Genomic DNA, 15,187 nt, shown 5'->3' with positions numbered 1-15,187 from the left:
TCAACCAAGCATCACAATTCTTTCATTAATTCTAGTTTACAAATCATGCGGAATCAAAGAAGTTATGCCCTCATCAGAGTAAACGGTTGTGCAACATTTGCCCCCCAACACAAGGTCTTGGATCTTCTTGATTTGATACATCCTTTTCAAGATTTATATAGGCAACTCAGATATCGATCCACATGTTTGATTCTACTTGACACACGTAGAAAAGTATGTTTCGAGATTTCCCTAAAAATATAATACTTTGAATCCGTGTTCAATCGTTCAAAATGATTCAATGAAAAGGAATGGAGAATAGAAAGATTGTATCTTCTAGTGTTTGGAATTAAATCACAAAAGGGGACATGGGTAGTGGGTAGTTGGTTGAATGGAGCTACAAAGCTGGGTGTAAAGTGGAAAGAATGGAATTATTGCTTTTTTATTAAAAACAAACAATTGTTAAATGTAAACAAATTAAATACTAGGATCTTATAGTTCACAATAATTAATTTTTTTGTAACGAAGTGTGTCTAAATTTGTCAATTATGATACTTTTCTTTTTAAGAAAATAGAACCACTTAAATCACTCATTAACTATATTTACAAAAGTTATTTTTTCTTAGAACGACACGCCAAGGCGTTAGAATAAAGGAACATTGCATAATATAAATAGCTAACCTAGGATTGTCCAACCAACCTTGTTGAAATTACATTTTATTCCTATTCAAGAGCCAAAAAATTGATTGAGAGACAAAATTGTCAAAGATGACTGTTTTTTCAAACGCTTCACCCATCCAAGTAATATTTTATTACAAAAATTCCAAAGCATCAAACACTTTATAAGAATGACCACATCAAAACTTTGGTTAAGAGTAACTTTGTCCCAAGTCCAACCAATTAAAGAAATATGCAACCATAGGAAAATCAAAGGTTTCCCCACCATCTTTCAAATTCCAAATAGTGTTAGCAATCAGGCAACGAAGAACAAGATGATCTACTATCTCAATAGACTATTTGCATAATGAACACAAAGTCGATTCAACATCAAGATCCTTGTCATCTAAGTTTTCCCGTGTAAGGATACGTTTCACCCACAATCTCCAAGTTAGGACATTAACCTTTACAGAAAAATTATTTATATGATGAAAAATTGAAATTTTATAGCAACCTTAAATGGAATACTTTGAAATTCAACCCATGTCTTAAAAACCACTTGTCCAAATTTCGATGTATTTTAAAAGGGACAAATTACATGTGAACATAACACATTTTCAGTTAATTTGTATCTTTGGAAACATACTTTTTTCCATAAATATTTAATGGTGTACCATATAAGTTTATAGTCAACATGGTTACAGAATAGGAAACAAGGTACCACTAAATCAAATATACTTTTAGTAATTAAATGTCTTATTTAATTATAAAATTATAATATAAAAACATGTTAAAAAACGACTATCCGCACGTTCCTTTTAGATTTGTGGTTATTAAATATAGAAACAATTCTAATTCCAACCTTATAAACCCAACAATCACTAGAAATTACCACCAAATTGTGTCACGGCTATCCCATACCTTAGTAACTCGACTCAAACAATTGACGTCTAACTACAAGCTCGAGATCAAGACTCCTCTCATGTGAGATCCTCACATGTCACACCATAACGGAGTGGTAAATAATAAATTACTTACAAGTAAGGGTTTTTGCTAATGATTTCGTATATTTAAAATCACTTAAGGTCGAAATATTTGTCTACAAGCTTGACAAGTAATCTCTTTACAAGTTGAATCAATATAACGTGTTGCTTTTGCTTTCAGTTTTTCCACCCTCTCGACCTCCTTCTGTGTTCTCTCCCACATATTCCTCGCATACAGCAACTCTGCTTGTGCCAACTCCATTTCTCGTTGAGTCATCTCCCTAATACGCTCTATGTGCGCCATCTCTGTTGTTGATGCGATTTGAATTTGATCCGCTTGCAATTTCGATGCTTCCGTGGAGCCCATGTGTCCAATAGTTTCCAACTCAGTTGGTTGGAAACTGTTGGATAGTTGCAGGTCTAGTGAAGGACCTGCAACATCTGAAGGACACTGCATGTCGTTTGATTGGAATCTTATCGAGTTTGATGACCACGATGGGACACGTGACAAAGTGGCTCTTGTGTGTGGTGTAGGAAGGAGTTGTAATTCCATTTTATCATCTTTCATTTTTGTGAGAAATGAAGTGGCAAATGGAGACCTATTTCACATCTTTATATAGCACGTTTTCACAAGTCAATTTCCAAAATGCCCTTGCTTTACACAACACATATTTGACAAGTTCATTTCCAAAAATACCCTTGCCTTCTATGCAATTTACCAAACCAACTTGGGGATCACAAAAGTAATTAGTATGCAGTATGCATTGGGGTTGGAACGTGTGATAAAGATGTGAAGGGTATTTTGGTCAAATCATGTTGAGTGAGAGAGTATAATTGAAAGAAATGGATGGCGTTAGCCTTTTGTCTTGCCAAGACTTTGTTTGGAGGGAAGGAATTGTTGTTCCCCTTCTTTCTAACGTGTGAATGTTGATTGGAATCACAGACTTTTTCTTTAGTGCATAGTTTGACCTACAATTCCAAATAATTTAGTTGTGTTGGCGTTGCATAAATCCGATGTTCTATTTAGGATTTAGTGAAATCGAGGTAAACGATTTGGCTTGGGGGTTGGAAGTAGGGGGGATGGTTTGGGTTTTTAAAATTAATAAATAAATAAATAAAACCAATACCAAACTGTATTTGGGTATTAGCCTATTAGGCCAGACTCGGGTATATCGGGTATTACCCGAAAAAAGTTGCTATATAATTATTTATTTCTATGTCGAGTTCTTATTCTTTAATATGGATAAATCAAAGCGAAAGAAACTGATCAAATTATTTTTAGATTCATTGATTTTTTTTAATAAATAATTAAAAAAACATGGCATTATGTTTTCGAAGAAAATAATTTACTTTATTAACTCTACATGGTCAAATGTATATCATTATCTGTTTTACAGATTAATTATAAGTGATTAACATATTGTTTATGATAAACAATGTTTTTTTTTTTGTCAACAAAAAAAGATGTGTTGTGAAGGAAATACGCATTAGCTATTTTAAAGTAAAGCACTTTAAATATAGAAGTATATAAAAGTTGAACTACAAATATTTATTTATTATTTATCTCAAACAGTCAAATGTTATTACATGGATGGTTTTTGAAGTGATGGTGTCGTACACAAATAAACCGTAATAAAACATGCTAACAAAAAACAATTGCATCTGTTTATTATATTGAGGTTAGTAAACAAGCACGATCTATCGCCAATAGTAGCAAATTACAAAATTATATTGACACAGTTTTTTTAGCACATTTGATTTTAAAAATTTAAAAATTATAAATATTTTGGCATAATGAAGTAAAATTAATTTTAATCTCGGATTCTAGAGAAAAATAAAACTCACCCTCAAGAAATAGCAATGAGAGATATCAACCACGCTACTCAAAAACCATACAATTAATATTTTTACTAACTGTATTTGATGTCATTTTAGTTAAATGTTTTTCTGTATTTATAATGATATACAATATAATATATATTTGGTTATAGTTATATAGCTGTAAACTCTTTTTTTCATAAGTCTAAAAAATAAAATTGTTTTTTTCTTTAAATCTATTCTTCTCCGGTTAAACAGTTTCTTTAGGCAAAAAAAATCAGTTTCGACACATTTTGACTGATTCACTCGTTGAGTCATTGGGAAAAGAAACCCAACCAATGTTTCAAAACCCTGTCGGGTCCGATAAAAACGATTATGGGCTGACAGCATTAGATTGAATAATGATCCAATAAATCGTAGAACAGCCCAAATAGACCCAAATACATGATGATAATAGGTGGATAGGCCCATTATCCAACACGACGACACCTGATATCACAAATTATTTTCCCGCTATCTCTTACCTACCCTTTTGTTTTGGCGGTAAAAGTTCTTAAGGAGCATGCAATATATTGGTGAAATTCTTCGTCATCGTTACAAGCTTTTCGAACTACAGCCATGAATTCGAGAGACCTGACTATGATCTCTACTGCCGCTATAGCCGGTGCCGTCGCCACCGCATTCGCAATTCGTTTCTTTGTAAACCCTAGGAAGAAGTTGTCCTCCGGCAACGCTGCTTCAGAAGTCGTGCTACAGAGCAATTCATCATCTATCGATCCTTACAGTCCCTCCAAACGCAACGGGTAAAGTTACTAAGTTCCGAGACACTTTTTATTTAGTTTTTATTCCCAATAGCATTCTGTCTAATTGACTGTTCATAAGAGCCATGCTCATTAATCTGCTTCTTACCGGGAAAATTCCAAGTATGGCAGATTGATAACAGGAAACTGTAACAATTTTGATGTAGATACTTATCATGGGATGATTATTTTATGGCCATCGCATTTCTGTCAGCTGAGAGATCCAAGGATCCCTACAGGCAGGTCGAATTTTTGCACTATTTCTAGTTAACTTCTCTATTGAGGATTTCAATCTAACTCTTTTCTCTTGCTCACGATTCACTTTTCATCGTTTAAATTCAACCTACCGTTTACACAATTACAGTTAGACAGACAATTTGAATTTGTAACTCCAGTTGATTACCTTTTCAGTTTAATCTAGTTGCTCAATATGAAATTTCTTTTTGGAGTGGAAGGAATTATGTCTGAGTGGAGCAAAGTGGATACCAAAACTCCTATAGCAATTAGCAAATCGAAACGCCTTGTAGTTTTCATATTTGGCGCTTTGAGTTTCCTATCTTTTATTAGTTATCATGCCTGCAAGATGAAGCTTCTCTCTTGTTTCTATAGGAAAGAATTTGTTTGAATGATTATAATTTCAAACATTTGCTTCAGTGTTTGTATCTGCTAATTTTGCACTATTTTTCATTATAGGTTGGAGCATGCTTGGTGAGTCAAGATGGTATAATACTTGGTAAGAATTTCTGGAGGAATGCATTATCTCTAGAAGGTTTAATAGTTTTTAATTCTACTATACATTTTTAATCTTTTCTTGACATGTATATTATCTACCTATAAACAGGCATAGGCTACAATGGATTTCCACGTGGTTGTTCTGATGACAAACTTCCATGGTCAAAAGTAGGTATTCTACAAATTTTGTTTCATTAAGCTCCATTATCAATCAATAAATCAATAATCACTAATTTTTTTGCCATTTCAGAAATCCAAGAATGGGGATCCTTTGGAGACGAAGTATCCGTAAGTACATGTTATTACATTACATTCTTATTAACTCTATTTAGAGACTAAAATTTTATTGCATTACTTTCTGGTTTCTTTTGCAGTTATGTTTGTCATGCTGAAGTTAATTGCATTTTGAACACAAATCATGCATCTGCTGCAGGGCAGGTTGGTTTAACTTTTTATGTAACTTATTCACTCTATTGTGATTAGGGTATTTAAGCATATACTTTGATCATATAAATTTGCAGAAGCTATATGTAACAATGTATCCATGCAACGAGTGTGCAAAAGTCATAATTCAGGTGAGATTGAAGGCTACATGTGGTATTTGTTGCATCTTGATGAATAAAAAGCCTAATTTAAGTTTTAAAATTTTAATCACAGTCTGGTGTATCTGAAGTTATCTATTTTGTGGAGAAGAGTTTGGAGAATGCTGATGTTATTTATGTTGCTTCTCACAAGCTTCTCTCATTGGCAGGTGTAAAAGTAAGTTGCTTGATGATATGTCATCATTATTCCTCATTAAGTACTTTATGAGAATAAAGAATACCACTTTATTTAGATTAGATGTTGACATTTGTTGTTGAATTTGAATTTTGAAGGTTAGAAGACATGAGCCTAGGATGAATCAGATTTTACTCAGATTTAGTCAAACCTAGAAGAAGCTCATTTCATGGTGTGGCTGTTGGTAATTTGTATGTTATGTTTTCCAACATATTGTATGCAATTTCTGTTTTAGCGAATAACAACATGAGCTTGTGAACATTGTGTGACAAATGTTCTTGGATTGTAACTAAGACATGTGTATTGTTCTAGAAAGTCTAGATACACACAGCCATCCATTGTCATTCATTAAAAGTATTTTTTTTTTATCTATCTATGATAAAATCAATTAAATGTATTGAAATAAATAAAGATAAAAAAATAAAGTTTTGAAAGGAGAATAAAAAAGATGATGCGTCTAAAACGTTAGTTTTATTTATTTATTTGGGTATGTATGAGTGTTAGTGTTCTATAGTATGTGTATATATTTATAGAAATATCAACGAATGAAAAGAACTTTTAGCAAGAAAATCTAGAGCAATATACGTCATCCTTCATGAGTATTTAATGCCTCACAAGTCACATCACATGGTAGTGAAGTATATGTAAAGAAGTTAGAACCATTTCTTCATGGTTTATTAAGCAACTGACATTATGTATATGAGTGCATAATGTGATATTTGTGTATTTCTTGAAATTCATGTTAAGTTATTAGTTGGTACTTGGTAGATGTGAATGAACAAATGGGTAATTAACTAGTTATAATGAATTTAATTGGTAAGTTCGAATGTAGCTATACATTTGCCATAAAAAAGATATGAGTGAAAATCTATAGTTTAATATTTGTACTAAATTTGGTTCGTTGGACATGATTGAAGGAGTTGGAATTTATTTTAGAACGTCCTATAAATTGTTAGTTTGAACTTCAAATCAAATATTGATAGTTTGATACGGAATGCGAAATGCCATTATGACCATGGCCCTCTCTCTCTTTAATAATGACGATAAGGTCCTCTCATTTTTTATAATTTTTTTTTTTTTTTTTTTTGTCAATAGCCTTTTGTTTAGGCATCCGGGATCTTTCGTAGGTAACCCTGTCGAAAATACCCAATACCCGAATTATCCGTCCGGGTAAATTGGGTATTGGGTTAATCTTTTCGGGTAATTGGATAACCTGATTTTTTTTTCAAGTCGGGTATAAGGTATGTTTGTTGGGTTTCGGGTATACCTAAATTACCCGAATTATTTGAATATATATATATATATATATATATATATATATATATATATATATGTAGAGTTTGTACTAGTTTTTATTGTAGCTAACAAACTCATTATCTTGACGAAATTTCAGAACATAGCAAAACTTATGGCTACAATTATCTTAAACATTTTAAACTTTTAAGCTAAGATCTTTAAGTATTTGTTTTTTAACATCTTATTAGATTAAATTAAACTGTTAAAAATTACTTAATATCTAAATTAATATTGACTAAAAATCTCAATGTTCAAAGTTTGAGTAACTTCGTTTATGCCTCGTTTGTTTATATAAACAAGACTAATAGTGCACGATATATTTATTTCATTAAATTTATTTTCATGTGCCATTAAATTTTTTTTATATATTTCACCTAATACCCGAATTACCTAAACCCGACCCACTACCTGAATTACCCAAACCCGAATTACCCGAATTTAATTTAGATCAAGTAACGAGTATTTTTTTTAACATGAAAAACCCGAATTACTCGACTCGAATTATCCGAAACTCGAAAAAATTACCCGATCAACACCCTTATTAGTATGTCACGACTCACGTGTTTCATGCTAAACAAGATTAAAGTAATGTTTCTAAAATCCGTCGAGTGGTTCCTCCGATAAAATAAATTTATTACTATTATTATTATTATTATTTTAACATGATAATTGCGGTAAGTTTGTGTTGAAAATATGCTTATTAAATATGATATTAGATATGTAATTTCAATTGAAATGTTGGACATTTTATTTTGGAATATATTTCAATAGTGTGTGTAACAATCTTTGTAGCTAATTTTATAACATAAGCTCTTATTAAATTTTAAGGTTTAAATGTAATTTTAATCAATTTATATGATCCTCAACTAAATCTTGAGAAATTCTCAAAGAATATATGCTCCCGTCTCAATTGTTTATATGATATATTGATGGTTTGGTGATCCGGATAGAGTTGTAGATGTGCCATACCTTTTTGTTGGAATTTGAAAACTAAATAGACAATGCATATATGATTTCTAAATCGTCAAGGCTAAAAAGGCCTAACATATTTCGAATTTGTCATATGGATTGTAAGGAAATTTAGGGTTTGTGGTGGAGATCTGCATACCAACTTGGATCGTAATATCATTTTTTGAATTGATATTTTTACCTTATGCCTGGGTTACAAGAAATTCAGCTTAGGATAATTCAAGTGGACAGTTACGTTTCTAGGAACATAAAATGTAAGCCAATATGCTAGAGGATTCTGTGAAAGTATGATGAAAACGGGAGCTTAAGATCGTAACCCTCTTCTGGAGAGGAAGAGCTCTTTATATATTAAACATGATTAGGGTTTCATTAGGGTTGGGCCGTCATTAGTTGTTTTGGAAGCAAGTAATGTCAATCTGGATTTAATGAGGATTTAGGGTTACCAAAAACTAACGAGTTTCTTTAGTTTTACCATAATCATTAGTTGCTCTGCCCCTTGGACCCCGCTAGGGGAGCTGCCCCTAGACCCCGCCAAAGGGGCGCTGTCCTTTTGGAAACCTCGGACCCGGGAGCGCTGCCCCCGGACCCCCGACTAGTCGTCGAACCGGCTTCTGACTCGATCTTATACATACGTGCACTCCACACAACCCGTACGTATATTAAAGTACAAAATCATGAAGTCTCTTAGCTCACATGTTGGTTCAAATTACTTAAAATGATATGGTGACACTAAAATCACCAACATGGATATCGTCCGAGTGTGTTGTTTGTTTTTCTAGATCATTCGTTCGTTACATTTTAGTGGGTTAGGTCATTATGATCTTCTTGGTGTAAATTTGCCAAGGAAATTTCAAGATCGTGTCCTTTAATGCTTATCCATGGATGGTAGTTGATGTTTTCTTCTTCTAGCTCAATTGTCAATTTGGCTAATCATTCTGATTTCTCGGGTTTAACGAGGATCACATGGATCGGTTAGTTTTGAAATTTATTACTATAATTATAGTTAACTACTTTAGTGTCGAAATAATTGAAGGGGTGATAGTGACATATGATCATTGCATGGGCAAGCAATACGAGAATGTTGGAAATTTAGAAAAAAAAAATAATAATAAAATAGGTACTAATCTTCAACTTATTTATTCTTAGGTAGTGTTTGTTTTTTGTCTGCAGATCTGCGAGATGTCTTCTGTCTGCGCCGTGCAGACCACGCGCAGACATTAGTCTTCGCAGACTGTTTGTTTTTTTGAAGACTGCAGACCTAAAAATGTCTGCGCGCCCTCTTCTTGGCGCAGATGTGGACCAAAGTCTTCTAACATCTTCAGACATCTTCTAGCTTAAAAAAACATATATATATTTATTTTTTTTAAGTTTTTTTTTTAATTTATATTTTTTTCCAACTTTATTAATGATAAACAATATGAAAAAAAAATTACAAAACTTAAAAAAAAACATTTGACGATACAAACATGATATTTTTAACAAATTTATAAATAAAAATTTATTATAATAATAGTCGTTGAAGTTGTTTATATAAATATGAAAAAAAAAAATCATAATATATTCTTATATTTTTTTGCCAAAATTTTGTAAAACTTTATTTAATAGAGTATCATTAATTTTCTCGAGAAAATATTTATCGTATGTTTTTAATAGATTTATTTGAAAAAATCGAAGTTTATTTCCATCTATTTATGTATCAAATTCTTTGATCACTAATTATAATGTTTAGTTATAACTTTGCAATCAAAGTTGTTGGTTTTTATCAAATATGTATATGAATTAATACCATTTTTATTTTTATTTTTATATAATAATACATAAAAGTTGATCTAGATTCGTTATATATTTATAATAAAGTCGTAAAAATATATAAAAAATTCGCTTTGAAGTTTTAAAAAATCAGTTTATTTAGATTTCAGTTTATTTTAATAGCCTGCAGATGTTAAAAAAACAAACAGTCTTCTTTTTTCAGACTGCAGATGTTTGGTCCACCTCTTCTACTGCAGAGGTCTACAGATGTGGTCCGCAGACTGCAGACATTTTGCCTTAGAAAAAACAAACAGCACCTTAGTGTTATTGAAGATTAGTATAGGATTTTTTTTTTTCTCAATAACACTAAAGAATAAGTCGCTTTTTGTACGGTTTCGTATAAGAATTTTTTACAATTGTCGTTCCTAATGGCGATTGGCGAGGAGTGTAAAATACTAAAAGATAGTTGCTTTTTGGAGCCCATTTGGTAGGCCTATTAAGGAAGGTAACTTTGGTTTTATTAACTTGTTAGTGATCTGTCAAAAAAAATTGAAAATAGACAACAAAAAATGAAAGAATGATTTATGCTTTATGAAATCAAGAATATTTGCTTATAAATAGCCTTACAACGAAAACTTAAAAGAGCATTAAGATACAACTAATGGCCCTAAAGACCACTATCAAGAAAAGGTCAACAAAAGCAGAAGATCATTTATTATAGACGTATAAGCAAACCAAAGGTAAAAACTATATACTTTAACATCACCCCTTAAATTGGAAGTTTCAACTATCATTTTACTCCAACTATCAGCTATAACTTTAGTCCAAGCTCTGAATAAATACCCAAGAGATCATGCATCTCCAAGAACACGTCAAGCTTCAACGGTTTAGGCATCACATCATCAACTTGCTTTTGAGTAGCACAATTAACCATCTCAATAGTTCCATTATTGTGGGATTACAAAGAAAATGGAGGCAAAATTTGACAGATTTAATACAAATATATGTGATGATTCTGGAATGATACATGGAGATCGAAATTGAACATAGAAGATTGAGGAGCCCAAAGATATTTAACAGACAGTTTATTTTGTTTGAAAATATCTTATTTTGAACCATTGTTTTAATTAGAATGTTACATGTTCCCATGTTTTTCAAACTAATTTGGATGTTTAAAACTTTGGGACCATATTTTGCATTTGAAACTCAGAATATTATTTTGAAAACTATTATATAATGGTTATTTAAACCGTCCATAATTGGTAATGCATTTGATGTTTCATATGAATTCTTCTTTACAACAAAGACCATCCATTGACATGTTACACTTGCTATTTAGATATTCGGAAGTCACACGTATTTAGTTCCAAAATATGGTACATGATGATTTTTGAAGTTTTCTAAAAATCATCATTTAACACATAAGCTTCAAAGAAACATTATTATTCGTCATAAACCATTTATTTACTATTAATAACAACTTATGGATTGTTACTTCTAATTTCCGGGTACACACAAAAAATATGTAGATAACGATGAATAACTCACTGATTCATATAGATCTGTGTTGTTTTCAGACATCTTGTCCGAAGAGAATTTGTAGGGTTTTTTGTGAAAATGTTGAGTAAAAATGAGAAAAAAAATAGTTTATTGGCATGTTTGACAAATGTAGCTGTTAGCTGGAAGCGGGTAGCGGTAAGCTGGTAACGGGTAGCTGATAGTGTGTAGCAGGTAGCTGGTAGCGGGAAACTATAGCTTTTATTTGTTATATGAATGTTTGGCAAAAGTAGTTGGAAGCTTTTGAAATATATAAAATTACATAAAAGGACAATTGATTAAAAATAAATAAATATATAAATATATTTTTAAGGGTAATTATGGAAATTGATTTCAAAAGCTCAAGAGCGTTTTGTTAAACGCTACATGAAGTAGCTTTTAGAATCGGAGCGTTTTGTTAAAACCAAAAGTTAAACGCTCGTACTGCCAAACGAAACTTTTTGTTTAAACTAGAGCGTTTTGTCAAAAGCTAAAAGCTAGAAGCTCCCAAACGCTTTCAAAAGCTCCATGCCAAACACACCCTATGTATGACTAGATACGAACTAGACGTATAACCTTGAGATTTTCACATCCCACATCACATTCTAGCAGTTAGCCAAGACCAAAACGATGATTTGTAATTTGAAAAAAAAAAAAAAAAAAAAAAAAAAAAACTCGTAGACCATCTAGATTTTCACATGTGGTGCCTACAAAAATAATTGACTATTTTTATCATTTTTACTAATTTTTTGCTATTTTTAAAAATTGTTTTGTGGTGTTAACCTAATTAGTCATTTCTTTTTTTTTTCTTCATAAAAGTCGCATTCACCTTGTAAATTTTTGTAGCTGATAAAAATATTTGGATGTTTTAGTATATATCATAACTAGGTTATAATGTGTGGTAACAATAGTAGATATTTATAAAATTATTCTATTGACAAAAAAATAAAGAAGATAATTAGGAGAATGTATCCATAATTTCTTTGGATACATTAAAGTCCGAGAGATTTAATAGATTTTTTAAAAGATAGATAATATATATTTTAGAAAATTTATTAGAATAAACTTTTTTATTTTCAAAATTCAAATTAAAGTTGATTTGTTACCAAAAAATTAAAAATGATAGAATTCATAGAAAAATATTAGGTGTTAAAGACAAGCTAAAAAAATGAGGTTAGACATTTTTAAGTTTGGGTAAAATTAGTGTTGTAAAATTCTTCGAGTTGGCCGATTACTCCCTACTCGATCCTTTACCGATGTGAGTTATAAAATCCGAATACTCTCCGATCGACCCCTTACTGAAATGAACAGTGTTGTAAACCTCGACCAATTCGATTATTAATATGTATAATAAATATACTTGTTGATTTATTATTTAAAACACACACATGTAACTATTAGTATACATATATCTTAAAGTTTCAGTAATTATTCATGAAATGAAATCATTGTGTGTTTTGAAGTTTTTGTGTATTAATATGTATCTAATTTTGTTATATATTTCGATCAATTTATGATTTTAACTTATGATTTTGACATAATAATTTCCCTAAAAATATTTCTACATGAATTATCGAATCCGAATACTCTCTAGATATCCTTGAATACTTACCGATTCGACCAAACAGTTACCGAATAATAATTTGTACAACAATAAATATAAATATATTACTCGTGATTAATAGAAAAAATATGCATATTCGTTTTTGATTTAGAAAAATAAAAGTGGTCAAAAAGTACATTCGACTGTTTTGAGGTGCCACTTCCTTTGATAGGTCGACAACTTTGGAACACACACACATACACCGCTACACAACATACAACATTTTTTAAGAGTTAACCCCATTACATCATCTCTTGTTCCTAACAAAAACCAGTAAAATAGTCTCTCTTTTTTTCACAGTTCATATAAAATATTAAAAGTTTGCTTCCACAAAAATAAAACTCTACATATTCTTTATCAAAACAAAACGTGCAAATATCATAGGGAAAAAAAATATCATAACACCAACAAAAATCCGATAAAAGGCACTATCGTAAAATTTAGATAATTTTGGATTGAGTGTTTGGGAGTTGAACATTCTACTCCGCAATAGTAATTTACATACTAAGGCTATGCGGAATTTGCATACTAAGGCTATGCGGAGTGGTCTCAGCAACCACTCGATATTTGTCTAGTTGACATTTGGCACACCGTACCATGGTCTCAGCATGGCAAAAATGACAAGTGTTTCGGCAATAAGTTGTCGAGTATTCTCCCCTATTTTTCCTCATTTGACTTTTTGACCAACCAATCACAATGCTTTTATTTATTTATTTTTCAATTTTTTAACATAACAAAAATTGACAACTCACGCCCACTAAATGACTAAATTTTGAAGCGGTATGACAAATCCAAGGTAACGCTTACGTGGACCGTGACAAATTTAACACCACTCCTTCCAACCTAACACAACAAGACAACAAACAAGAACAAATTAAGCATATATGTAGCAACGCAAACAAGTACTAAAAATAGTATTGTGTAGGCATACATGTAGAGTCTTATTGTTTAAATACACATATATGAATAACAAGGTAAAGGTTTTTAATACTTTTACATATATTTGTAATGTAATTGAATTAGCATGTATATCACAATAGTGATGCTAATAAAACACCCTATTGATCCATTTATAAAAAATCAATTTATAATTAACTACTTATAATTAATTTTTTCGGAAAGCAATATAATTTCATCCAATAAAAATATTTTAAAATTTAATTAGAATAGTAAAATAATTTCTTTTTAACCAATAAAATCTACATTGTTTATTATTATTGGAGTTCACATATTTCGCTAAAGTCAAAATCAGGTTAAAAGTCAATTAAAAAGGGACCCATTAATCTCCATACCAAAGACGATATCAACTACCATTTCAGTATTAAAACTTTAAAAGTATTAAAATTGGGATATTTTACTACAAATATACTGTGATAATTTCTATATAGTAAAATAATTTCTTTTTAACCAATAAAATCTACATTGTTTATTATTATTGTAATTCTCACTCCAACCGCAATCCAAAATTTTTTACTACAAATATACTGTGATAATATTTTCTTTAACATCATATTCACTTGCATGTCACTCGGTTCTTGGAAAGAGGATTGTGTTCATGAGAACCACATCTCGATGATTAAATGAATTTTGATTTGGTTTCCTTTGAATTTTATTTGGATGTTTAATCCTTATTTGGGAATTACTTTAGAAATAGTAGATATTAAACTTAATTTGATCACAATAACTTTGAAGTCTTTTTTGTTTATATATCATTAGATTTTAAAACATTTCAACTTTACCTCTTGGATAGAAAATAAAATCATTATTTTTATCATTCAATATAGTTATTTAGAGGACTAACCAAACTATATATTTTTATTCAAAGACAAATTTATCTACAACATTGTACCATTTAAACGATTGAATTATCGAAAGTTGTAAACAATCCCTAATATCGACTAAATTATTTAGTTATATCTGCTTGATAAATTATTTTAAAAAATCTAACGAAAGAGAGAAAAAAATTGTCTCATCCAAGCATGAATTTTTTTTTGGACCAACTTAAAAAAAAAAAAAAACCATAATTACAAAAATAAAACCGTTAAAAGTTTCTGAAACACCACCTATTTAACTCTGGAAAATATATATATATATATATATATATATATATATATATATATATATATATATATATATATATATATATATATATATATATTTGTCGGCGAGTTAAATGGATCATTTTGTAAACTAAGAAAAATAAAACCTCATGGGAAAAACCGACCCGGCCTTTTTATATCGTATAAAATTTATAGATTTGAAGTTTATAATTCCATATTGTATATTGT

At 30.6% G+C, this 15,187-nt stretch overlaps 1 protein-coding gene across 1 annotated transcript; it reads left to right on the top strand.

The window, feature by feature from the left end:
- Positions 1–3,958: 3,958 nt before the first annotated feature.
- LOC145048722 (Cytidine/deoxycytidylate deaminase family protein) lies at positions 3,959–6,114 on the top strand. The gene is made up of 9 exons (XM_078997312.1): positions 3,959–4,240; positions 4,405–4,480; positions 4,931–4,970; positions 5,079–5,137; positions 5,220–5,257; positions 5,344–5,407; positions 5,491–5,544; positions 5,627–5,728; positions 5,845–6,114. The coding sequence occupies exons 1-9, from the start codon at positions 4,056–4,058 to the stop codon at positions 5,899–5,901; spliced, it is 675 nt and encodes a 224-aa protein (XP_078853438.1). The 5' UTR covers positions 3,959–4,055; the 3' UTR covers positions 5,902–6,114.
- The last annotated feature ends 9,073 nt before the right edge of the window (positions 6,115–15,187 follow it).

This window comes from Lactuca saligna, chromosome 1, assembly GCF_052625555.1.
Source record: "Lactuca saligna cultivar CGN05327 chromosome 1, ASM5262555v1, whole genome shotgun sequence".
NCBI lineage: Eukaryota > Viridiplantae > Streptophyta > Magnoliopsida > Asterales > Asteraceae > Lactuca > Lactuca saligna.
The sequence above is the reverse complement of the archived record's forward strand: the minus strand, read 5'-3'. Positions and strand labels throughout refer to the sequence as shown.

Excerpts from the sequence above, each read along its gene's own strand:
- LOC145048722 (XM_078997312.1), top strand. The coding sequence starts at position 4,056 with ATGAATTCGAGAGACCTGACTATGATCTCTACTGCCGCTATAGCCGGT. Across the intron at positions 4,481-4,930 it reads CCAAGGATCCCTACAGGCAG|GTTGGAGCATGCTTGGTGAG; the intron begins GTCGAATTTTTG and ends TTTTCATTATAG. Across the intron at positions 5,545-5,626 it reads GTGCAAAAGTCATAATTCAG|TCTGGTGTATCTGAAGTTAT; the intron begins GTGAGATTGAAG and ends TTTTAATCACAG.